This window comes from Nansenia antarctica, assembly GCF_963989245.1.
Source record: "Nansenia antarctica genome assembly, chromosome: 18".
Classification (NCBI taxonomy): Eukaryota; Metazoa; Chordata; class Actinopteri; order Argentiniformes; family Microstomatidae; genus Nansenia; species Nansenia antarctica.
The window spans coordinates 13097525-13108953 of record NC_137691.1 but is presented as its reverse complement, the minus strand read 5'-3'; the positions used below and the strand labels follow the sequence as shown (position 1 = coordinate 13108953).

Below are 11429 nucleotides of genomic sequence, written 5' to 3'. Positions count from 1 at the left end.
AGCTTGTACAGGTTTCGAAAACGACTTTTCATGACTTGAATGAAAGAGATATGTTCTATGACACACTTACATAGCCTAATTGAAATGTCATGTTTGAATGATTTAATTAGCTCTAGTCATGAAACCACAGAGTTACATATTCAAAGTTGTGGCTTGATGACTTTGCATGTTCATATTTGATATTCTAGGCCGAATGTCACATAATGCTGTGACCTTGCTTTTTACGATTCCACCATTAAGTTACTGTATGGTTTGTTTTTGTAACAATTATTGATTAAACTAACAACAATCATGTTTCATAAGTCACAGGCAACACAAGGGTTAACATTTCACACAAGAACTGAAAGATATAACACAATTTATTATATCACTTCCATTATTATTCACATCAGCTCAAGCTGATTCAGTCACACTTATTTTGCAAACACTTGATCCATGCCTCACAGCAACTAAATGAATCATGTCACTAAGATTTGAAGAGTCACAGAGGTTAGGGTCTCATGTCTAGGTCCACTAGCGGTAGAAATCAAGTTGAGGTCCTATGGTGCAGAGTGATTGTGCCCAATTACAGCCCAACTGTGGATTTATTAGAATAATTTCCTTATTGGACAGCTACTGTATATTCATTTTGAGCATCCCTCTTCAAGTGTCAGTGGATTTCGCAACAACAGATATCAGGGCTGAAAGCACCCGCCACAGCACACAGACAATGAATGACAATTAACTAAATGTAAAACTCTGTGCGATTAAAACACAAGTATAAAAGATTAAAGTTAACAACATAGAAAAGAAATAGAGGCAATCTTTAACATACTGTATACAACGGTATTCATTTAGCTACTAATAGCTCCTCCATTGGCTGGCTCGATCAGAGTGATCAGAGTCAGGATGGGGGACGTCATACTGGACTGTTCTTACTGTATTTAATGTTTTAAATGTCTATTTTTTTAATTTAACTCTATTCGGTTGTTAAGTCGTGACGTGTTTCCGGGTCCAAAGCAGGCTGAGGCGCTGTCTTCGAAATGCCTCAGTAATAATAATAATTCATTATATTTATATAGCGCTTTTCCGAGGCTCAAAGACGCTGACAAATATGGGATGTTGTATGAATAGATCCGAGTCTAAAAATTCTACCGCTGTAGTACACTGGTACAGGGAATTTCAGGTTTGGACCCGGAAATTTCTAAACGTCACGTTTGACGTCAGACTTAACAACCGAATTGTCACTTTGTTTTGTTGATAGTGATGCGAGCTACTACCAATCTATCTAGGATTCATTGAGAAGAGACAATCATAATCTAAGATTCCACATGTATAATGACAAAAGGGAACACATTGGGTTGGGTCACGAGACTTATAAAACAACAAGCCTGGACTTTCCTTTAGCGACGTTGATGGAATACCCGCCAGATATGAGATTGTTGCCTCTTAGAGGGAAAGCCCCTGGGTTAGGGGGGAGATAGTCAACGCTTTGAATGAACACAAAGTAATCAATAAAAAAAACTAAACATCAAGTAACACATCCATAAATACAAGCATTTGCACTGAGAGCTTTGAGCTCACCCTTTCATAAGACAGGGCTAGGACTTAGTCTGAGCCAGACGCTGAGCTTTCTGAGGGGGGATTTGAAGTGTCAGTCGGGGCAGAGGGTGGGGTTGTGCTAGAGTCTTGGACGGGGACAGGGGTCAGTGTTGGTTCAGGTTCAGAGTCTACGGCGGGAGGGGTCTTAGTTTCGGGTGGCCCTCCTTGCGTCTCCTTGTCGTCGTCCTGGGGGTAGAGCTCGGGGTACTTCTGCATACACTCCTGCATTCCCCTAAACGCCTCCAGGCAGTCAGAGCCTTTCACCTCCTCCTTACTGTACTGGAAGCAGGAGAAGGCCTCCTTAAACGCCGCCCCACAGGGGCCACTCGCCATCCCACCCAGACAGGGACAGTTCCAGTTGATATCCCCGTTAGGTAGGATCAGACCTGGGTAGAAGATGTTGTGAGAAGGGAAAAAAATATATTGTGAAATGTAGCTACAGATTGAAGCCAGAAAGTCTGACCAGTATGTAACAGAAGTCGACAAACAAGGCAGGGAATTCGAAAACGTGTTGTGTTTAGCAGTGGGACATGACGGCACTACAACAGTGGTGGTGGTCTAGTGGATAGTGAGTTGGACTTGTGATCGGAAGGTTGTGAGTTCAAATCCCGCCTGAAACCACAACACTACTAGTGTGCCCTTGAGTAAGGCACTTAGCCCTCAGTTACTCCAGGGGGAATGTCCCTGTAATTCGTAATTGTAAGTCGCTTTGGATTAAAAGCGTCTGCTAAATGGCAAAATTATTATTAAAATTACAACAAGGGACCACAACTTTTCTCTGTCACTTTTCTCTGCTCACCTTGTTCTTCATAGGGGTCGTTGGGATCCTCCTCGACCAACTCTGCCTTACTAGGCGCTTCATGCTCCTCCTTGGTGACGAAGATGACACGGTCCTTACCTGGTACAGAGAAGCAAAGAGGCTTCAGAAGTCAGTGGAGTTTCTGATCAACTTAAGACAACGACTTGTTCAATCAGATCCCATTCATTCACACCCCCCTCATTCATTCACACTCCCATTCATTCACACCCCCTCTCTCAGGTGCATCCACCTGAGAGGAGTATTGACTTCCAATACCATTCACCCAGACGTGTACGTGGGTAAATGGTCAATGTTCTGAGCAGCACTCATGGAATGCCTCTTGTCCAATCAAATGGACTTCGTTTCAAAGACATTTCAATGGGAATATTCCTGGCTACAGTGTACAGTTTTTTCTTTCTTTTTTACCTTTGCCTGCTTGCGGCTCTGTCATTATGTGAAGCGCATTGAGTCGCATCTTAAAATAATATTAATAATTATTATTATATTATTATCTTGTGATATTATTATTATTATATTATTATCTTGTGATATTATTATTATATTATTATCTTGTGATATTATTATTATTATTATTATTATCATTATTATATTGTGATAATTACTTTATTAACCCTTTACGACGTTGAACCCAGTGTGCTCCCCATAGATTATGAACGCAGCCAGTCTGCAGTAATAACGTTATTAGATCAGTGACAGCTCCGTTACCTTCCGCCTTGATGGAGGACATCTCTGAGGTCTGGTAGAAGGGTTTAATCACGGTCCTGGTCCTGGTCGTGTCTCCCGCAGTGGGTCTCACACATGTAACCTTCTCCCGATGTAAGATGTCACTTTGGTTACGTGTGTGTGTGCCAGTTCTGTAACTACCCCTTCCGCCCCACGTTGTAACCGGTGACGTCAACGCGTAACGAAGCCCCCCCTTTTTAGCTGTTCTTTCCAGTTCCTGACCTAAATGGACTCATGGACTTTAAAATGTCTCTCTTACTTTGGTTGAATTGTAAAAACTATCCCACGAAGAACATAGTTACCCTAAACCATGCCCCTAGAATAGGCATTACATATAACGGAATAAAAAACTGTCAATTGTATAACAACAGTTGAGAAATCAGGACATCATGTCCAAATGATCATCACTGATAGGAGCCTTGCTGACTGTGTGATGAGAATGGCTGTGGCTCATTCTACAGAATTGATTTAGATTAACACTAAATCTGACATGATTCAACATGTACTTTTCTCTAGATGATGTGTTTGTGATTTTCCTAAATTGCATTAGGATTACAACATTTATGATACATGACTGACTCATTATTTTAACAATTAGCCTAAGCCTTACCGTTAGTTGCTAGTAATTAGCCATTCATTTCAGAGAGGCGTTTATTCTATAACTTAGTTTTACTGTTAAAGGTGTGAAAAGGTATACATGCTTATTCTCTCTAAATGGATGTTACTAACTAAAGCATAGATTATTTATTTAGACTCTTATTTATTTAGTTTTTTCCCTCTCATCCAAATAAGTGGATATGTATTTATTTTCTAAAGCAATGTACTTGAGACTTATTGAAATGGTGTGGTTGTCAAGTGGTAGAGTAATGAGATGGTGAATTAGGCTTCAACATTGTGTCTTACAGGAAACTGTTCAGTTCTGGGTTCTGGCGGTTGATAAGGTTGCATCCGTTTGCAAGGCTGTAGGAGTGCATGTCAGCCTGCCTCCCCGTCAGAAAACACTTCCAAACTCATCTGCATGTACTACATGTTCTTAACCTCATCTTGTATAGAAAGCAGTGTCTATCAAAAGTTAACATGCTAACAGTGGCCTCTCTTACCTTCCTTTAACATTACAGTTAATTAACCATTTTTGCCTTTATTAGTATGAACAAGTGCATCAAGTCATGTTTATTCATTTTTCCTTATTGTAAAGTGTTATCCACACAATTGCTTTTGAATGAAGTGCATTGTGATAACTTACATCAAAGATAATGACCTAATGAAAAACAGCACAGTAAAATGTTAAGGATTTTTTTCTTCCCCAAAATGAGCTTTTATTGAGAATGATCTTTATTTCCCAGAGTACATTTGTTCGGAACAGCATTTCTTTTTACATATTCAAAAAACGGTTAATTTACACTGTAGATGAATTCAACGCATGGCATATATACAGAAAACCAAAATCCACAAAATGTGAAGAAATCTTAATGCGTAATACAGTCATGCTCAATCTGTGTGCTCAAAGCAGACAATTAAAAAACACACAAACAAACAAAAAAACCTATCCACACCCAATCTTACAAAGTGGGCAACAGGCATGAATGTGACATGTCAGCATGATTACCTCTCTCTAGAAACGCCATCCCCCTTCACCCCGATTTCAACAGAGGACTTCTTCCTGCTTGTATGTGGTTTACTGGATGAGACTCTTCCAATGCCCACTTTCACAAAAATAAAAAGTTAACGAGTGTCTTTTAGACAAAAGCTGGACCACATTCTTAGAGCCCCATGCCCCGAGCTCCTCTTCCTTACCCTTCCAGTTTTGCAACACGGTCCCATTTCAGGCAGACGAACATGGTTATATTCTGAATAGTTCTGAGAGTCTGGATCAGTAAAATAAGTGACCCTCAAGTCAACAGTCTTGATAAAGATTATATTTAAAAAGTCCAACTGTGAGGGTGTACACTCATGCCAATAGACTCCCAGTGATGATGATGATGCTGCTGATGATGTCGATGGAGTTTAATCAGGAGAAACATATGGTCCTGTGCATACCGTCTTGGGTCATATGAAACATGTCCAGTGGAGAGGGGCTGCTCTCATCCCAGTGCAGTATGCATTGCATGCGTACTACAGAGCTCTATTCTCAGTCTGGAAAAATAAAAAAGCCCACTCACCACCATAAACACTTGCAGTTCATTTCCTATAGAGATGAAACACTTCAAATGACCCTACGGAAGGTTTACCAGTCCCATGAATCAGTACAGTACAACTGTATAACAACGTTGAAAGAGAGAGGTTGGTCTGTGTGCAAAAAAAAGAAGAAAAAAACAAAAAAAGAAGGGGGGGAGGGGGGGCGCAGGGGTTGTGAATGTCAGGATGTAGTCCCACCTCCTCACTACACAAATAATCCAGTTTGAGCTGTACCTCCTATGAGCCATATGTCAGGGAAGATTCCAGAATGAATCCAGAACAATGGCATGGGGAGAACAGATTGTGCTGATTTAAAAAAAAACATTTTCTTTTTTTAATTGATATAAAATGATAACAATAATAACAATAATATTAATAGTAGGAGGTTGGATGGGACTAGTCTGGGGCTTGTCCATGTGCATTAAAGGGTGGCGAGCGGGTGATGTCGGCGTGTCTAGAAGAGCAAGGCTCCCATGCTGCCCACTTCACTCTGCTCCTTCACAAAGATCTCAAAGTACTGGTAGATGATGGTGACCGCCAGCAGGATACCCGTGCCAGAGCCGATGGCACCCAGGAAGTCTGCCATGACCGACAGGCCGCCGATACAGAGACCACCGAAGGCGGCGGCCGTGGGGATGTACCTAGGACACAAACGAGAGACATATAGAGTTCATAGTTCACCAGAGGCGCCTCGTCAGTCATAACTCACCAACCGTTTCCTTAAGCCAAGTTTGTCTGAAATAGTGCGCTGTTCAACCCTGTTAAAGCTGTAACAGGTGGATTGATATTGGGGGCAGAGATGAGATCGGGCCTGGTTTGTACCTGTTGAGTTCGTGGACCATGGAGGTCTCTCTGTGTCCCCTCATCACCATCTGCTGCTCCTTCAGCTGCTTGGCCACCTAGGAGACGACACAAACGCCAGGGGAAACATCAGAAAACAGGTTCTCTGATAACTAACTTCTGACACCTACTACCGTCTTAGCATAAGACAATCTAGGAGAGAGAGAAATGACCACCAAAAGGAGAGGGCACAACTTCAAATAAGCTTATGAATGCACAGGCCGAGACAACCAAAAAACGGCATATCTGCTACGTGTCGATACACCCCCCCCCCCCCCCCCCCTCCCTTTGAGAAGGACTTACATCTTTGGCAGAAGAGCCTGAGACCTCAATCCAGGTCTTGGAGAAGAAAGCACAGGACCCCAGCATGAAGACGATGTAGATACCGGCGTGGATCGGATCGTCTAAGACAGAGCCAAACGATTCTGGAGGGGAGAGGTAGTAACAGAGCCCCGCCACAGGGTAGGCGCGGTTCGGGCCGCCCGTCGAGGTGTCCTAAACACAGAAATACAAAACGCTTAGTCTCCCAGATATTACTAATACAGAATGGCTGGTCTCACAGACAAAGGCTTAAGCCTAATCCTAGACTAGAAAGCATCTTCAATGGAGATTTGGACACACAACACAGTGTGATTTAGTCCAGGACTAAATTGGAATCGGTGCCAGGTGAGATGTGTGTGTGTATGTATGTATGTATATCTTCGGGAGGTACTTACAGACCAGGTCCCCAGCAGGTTCACCAGGAAGTTGCCGCTGAATCGCGTCGAGAGCATCTGGGAGATGACGTACAGGTTGGACACGAGGGCAGACTGGAGGATGATGGGAATGTTGGAGGTGTAGAAGAGCTTGATGGGATAGGTGTTGTACTGGCCGCGGTAGCGTGCGGACTTGATGGGCAGGTCCACCCTGAAGCCCTGTGGACAGAAAGGAGGAAGTGGAGGGTGAGGTGGTGATGAGCTGAATCCTCTGAGAGAGGGTAAAAACACTATCTAGCGGCTTTCACCAAACGCTGGACATCGTCACCTTCTTACAATAATGGCTTACGTCATATTTTCAAGTTTTGAGAAAAAACTGAATAAACTGAACCGAATATATGATATTTCGGCAAAAACATAATTGTCCTCAAAAGTGACGCAAGCCATTATTTTATGAAGGTGACGATATTGGAGTAAAGGCTAATAATTGTTCATAAAAAAACAACAACAACTATGCAGCATACAGTCTTTTTGCTGAGGTCAAATCTCTGACAACACCAGAGAAAAGGAGAGAGAGAGACGGCCGGGGGGGGCCACTGACCTGGAAGTATATGACTACAGCGAAGACGAAGACGGTGGCGATGAGGTTCATGAGGTTGGGCAGGTTCTGCCTGTAGAAGGCCTCTCTCAGGGCGCGCACCTTGTCCGTCCGCGTGGCGATCAGGTGGAAGAGAGCGATGATGGCTCCCTCAAACTCCGTACCTGGACACCAGACAGACGAGTCAGTCTCCTCTCTGATGTCAACAGCACCAACCTAAGGCTTACTTGTGCCAGTCTTTTTTTCCCCCACTAATCAGTCCTAAATGTTTAGTTAATGAGGAACCCCATTAGCTGTTGCTAATGCAGCAGCTACTCTTCCTGTGGGGTCCACCCACCCACCCCCACCCACACTCACCACACACACGAGTAACACCAAGAGAATACCACAACTAATAGACGCCAAGAACAAACACACCAGGCAGTGCCACAATGGTGTCAGTTTCCCAGATTAGACCCAATGAACACACTGACGTCCTCCTCCCACACCCCCCCACCCCACCCCACCCCACCCCTCCCTGTCTCTTACCTCTGCCGGTGTTGACCGTGGTGGGGCTGAAGGCCTTCCAGACGATGGTCTCACAGATGTTGGTGGCGATGAACAAGGAGATGCCGGAGCCCAGACCGTAGCCCTTCTGCAGCAGCTCGTCCAGCAGCAGCACGATCAGACCCGCCACAAACAGCTGGAGGAGAAGGAGAGAAGGGTTAGGGTCATGCAGAAACAACAACCCCAGGTCCTGCTGGGGGCTGAAGAACAAGAGGTCAAGGGTTAGAGACAGGGATGTGCCTGGTCAGGGGGGTTGGGCTCACCTGGATGATGATGATCAGACAGATGCCGGCGCCCATCTCTGAGGGGTCTCCGTACATCCCAGTCATCACGTACACGATAGCCTGGCCGATGGTGATGATCATTCCGAACACTGCAGGAGAAGACCAGGGGTAAGAGAGAGCGGGGACGGCCTGGTTCATGGCACGACTCGTGCTTTATCAATTAACTGGGAACTAGACGTGGGGCTTGTAGAATGTAGAATTTGCCATTTAGCAGACACTTTTAATCTAAAGCGATTTACAATGACAGTTTCTCCCCCTGGAGTAACTGAGGGCTAAGTGCCTTGCTCAAGGGCAACAACCTTCCGATCACATGTCTGTGTTTGTGCTTGTGTTTGGGGCCTTACATTTCTGGGCTCCGTTGAAGAGGGCCCTGTCTTTGGGGGTGTCTCCGACCTCGATGATCTTGGCCCCGGCCAGGAGCTGCATGATGAGGCCTGAGGTGACGATGGGAGAGATGCCCAACTCCATCAGGGTACCTGAACGGCAGAACAACACAACGGGCGGGAACGTTAGGGAAGCGTTGCATTTCCCCTTTGTTGGGAAACGACCCAGCTACATGATCAACCCGCTAATGTCATACATAGATTGCGTAATCAGCATGAAAAAAATATTTAACATTTCACAATTCCCGTCATAATAAAACCGAATAAAATTTAAAAAATAAAACAGAATAAACCGTTGACCAATGACAGACTGACATATGATATAGACCCCTCGATTCACTTATCAATTCACTCAGCCTCGACTAGAGATCGGTTGATCTCAAAAGCGAAACCTATATTTAATCCATATTTTAGTTGTGAGAAACTGACCTCTGTTAGAGGCCAGAATGACTCTCATCCAGTAGAAAGGATCTGCAGAGTCTGATGACATGATGCCAAACAGGGGAATCTGGAGACAGAGATAAGACACACGTTAAGGTGAGAAATGCATTAGTTAATTAACGGTCTGTTAGTACGATAACAGGCCAGAAAAGAGAACCATGTCACATTGAGTAGAGCAGACATTTACCTGGCAACAGACCAAGAAGATGAAGAGGGTGATGGCTGTCCATAGTACTTTCTCTCTGAACTGGATCTGTTGATAATGTCAAAAAAACATGACAATTACTAAGCGAACTGACGCAACACAACGACAGCAGGAAACATTGCACATTATTGCAAACAGCAGTAAGAGAAACGTAGGAAAACTACTTCAAAGTAAAAACCCTTACCTTTCTTTCAGGTTTCTGGATTTCAGGTAATACCGCACAGAACGGTTTTATCACCTCCAAGAATTTGACTGGAAAATAAGACATAAGGGGGGATGTTATTGAATGAACAGGGGTGACAATAAACAATAAACATCAAACAAGGGGATACTAGCATCAATCATGCACAACTGAAGAGGACGTGGCATAGGGGGACATGCATAACAGTGTGTCTTCATAGAGATGGATGAGAACCACAGATCACACATTACAATCAAACCAACGTGAATGTCACTATTAAAAACTGTCCATTCATGTCAATCATGTGCATGTGAAGATGATTATCCAGCTTTAATAAGAGTCTCCCCAGGCTACGGTGGCCGAGCAGCCCTGACTTGTTATGCGTCGTCATCACTAGAACCTCTGAGGGATGAATGAGGAAGCTAGGCTAAGCTAGCGAACTGACATGGGAAGAACTAACGAACAACTCAAACGCGAGCTAGTTTAATGTATATTAATTAAACAGATGACTTAGTATGTTTTGACTATAGTTAGTAAGGTACTAGGCACTACCACACCTGACACTGACAACTGCGGGGGGTCAGTCTGAGCTGGCTTATGCTAAGCTAACAGGCTAGGCTAACCTCAGTGAGTGAAAATGGCCTCCCGTTACACAGACACGATTTTAGAGAAACTATTCAACGTTCATCAAAAGCATGACTCGCATACATCAAATCATATGTTGCTAACTGTTTCAAGCGAGGGTTGTACTCACTCCCCATGATGATGTCCCAAGTGTCACGGTCTCGGAGTGAGGTCCCTTCAGTCGGCTACCGTTTCTGTTCTAACCGGCGAGAAGCTCCGGAGCTGGGAGAGTTAGAAGCCCTGTGAGAGACACGTCACCACTACACCAGGCTGCGCTCGTAGATTCGCTCTGGAAATCTGTCTGGCACTCGTGGAATGCCTCTCGTCCAATCAAAGGGGTGGGTTCCTTAGTGACGTTGAAGCTGGTGTGCGCGGAGGAGTGTTTTGGGAAAGTTTACGAACGCAGCCACAGGGCTGGTTCAACACGTCAGGTCAACAGATTGGGAGTTGGTCTTTAGGTTCAAGGATAGTAAAGGGGGCTGAGAGATGTCCCGGGAGGGTCGATTTGAGTTTGAGTTTTTGAGTTTGAGTTTTTTCTTTTTGTCTCCCTGTCTGCCTTTTTATATCGTTTTTTTTGGTAGTTTTTTTTATCTAGAGATTTTGAGTCAGCTCAGCCAATATATAGGTATTATTATAGATATTATCAGGTTTTTCGGGGGTAAAGTTGATGGCTATATTTAACTTTCACTGAATAGATCAACATACTATAGGTATTATTTATATAAATATATAACTTATATTTAAAGTATAAATAACTTCAGTTATATATAAAAACAACATTTTAAATCGATAATTCTTTAATCATGAATTTAACGATGCCTGAATCAATTATAAACCATAATAATGTGGTACATTGAAAGAACGCCTACAGCAAAATAAGGATACGGCGATTACATTAAACAATATAATAAGAAGTTTAGAAGAGCTGTCAGTGTTCATTACATGTCCTCTTACTAGCTTAGCCACAGAGGGTGTGTCTCAATGCCATGAGCCCCAGATAATGTCATCAACTCATCAAACGCACGCACGCACGCACGCACACACACACACACACACACACACACACACACACACACACACACACACACACACACACACACACACACACACACACACACACACTCTCTCTCTCTCTCTTTCTCATCCCCCCAATCGTTGATATTTCCTTTTCTAAATAAGATCAAAATACCAAATATACATTGGAAAAGCTTGATGTGCCATACTTGAAGTCGGAGTATTCAGAAAAAAATAATGGCCTCAAGGCTACAGTATTGTATTGACACCTATTTTCCACTTCATAACAGCCTAACAACAATAGTAGACTGTATTAGTG

At 43.5% G+C, this 11429-nt stretch overlaps 2 protein-coding genes across 2 annotated transcripts; both read right to left on the bottom strand.

Annotated features, from left to right (window-relative positions):
* Positions 1-352: 352 nt before the first annotated feature.
* LOC308173396 (mitochondrial intermembrane space import and assembly protein 40-A-like) lies at positions 353-3216 on the bottom strand. The gene is made up of 3 exons (XM_080548413.1): positions 3107-3216; positions 2381-2479; positions 353-1967 (listed from the first exon to the last, which is right to left on the bottom strand). Exons 1-3 carry the CDS (start codon positions 3126-3128, stop codon positions 1588-1590), a joined length of 501 nt encoding a protein of 166 aa, XP_080404539.1. The 5' UTR covers positions 3129-3216; the 3' UTR covers positions 353-1587.
* A 1162-nt stretch (positions 3217-4378) lies between these two features.
* Positions 4379-10350, bottom strand: LOC308173265 (protein transport protein Sec61 subunit alpha). The gene is made up of 12 exons (XM_080548267.1): positions 10227-10350; positions 9476-9543; positions 9274-9339; positions 9075-9153; positions 8607-8738; positions 8242-8351; positions 7961-8114; positions 7436-7596; positions 6856-7053; positions 6443-6634; positions 6122-6198; positions 4379-5940 (listed from the first exon to the last, which is right to left on the bottom strand). The coding sequence occupies exons 1-12, from the start codon at positions 10231-10233 to the stop codon at positions 5754-5756; spliced, it is 1431 nt and encodes a 476-aa protein (XP_080404393.1). The 5' UTR covers positions 10234-10350; the 3' UTR covers positions 4379-5753.
* Positions 10351-11429: the final 1079 nt, after the last annotated feature.

What these genes read in the sequence shown, in the direction of transcription:
- LOC308173396 (XM_080548413.1), bottom strand. Translation starts at nt 3,128, where the DNA reads ATGTCCTCCATCAAGGCGGAAG. An exon ending in GTCCTCCATCAAGGCGGAAG is followed by an intron (nt 2,480 to 3,106) that starts GTAACGGAGCTG and finishes TCTCTGTACCAG; the next exon opens with GTAAGGACCGTGTCATCTTC. An exon ending in CGACCCCTATGAAGAACAAG is followed by an intron (nt 1,968 to 2,380) that starts GTGAGCAGAGAA and finishes TCTTCTACCCAG; the next exon opens with GTCTGATCCTACCTAACGGG.
- LOC308173265 (XM_080548267.1), bottom strand. An exon ending in TCCAGAAACCTGAAAGAAAG is followed by an intron (nt 9,340 to 9,475) that starts GTAAGGGTTTTT and finishes CATTATCAACAG; the next exon opens with ATCCAGTTCAGAGAGAAAGT. An exon ending in TCTTCTTGGTCTGTTGCCAG is followed by an intron (nt 9,154 to 9,273) that starts GTAAATGTCTGC and finishes CTCTGTCTCCAG; the next exon opens with ATTCCCCTGTTTGGCATCAT.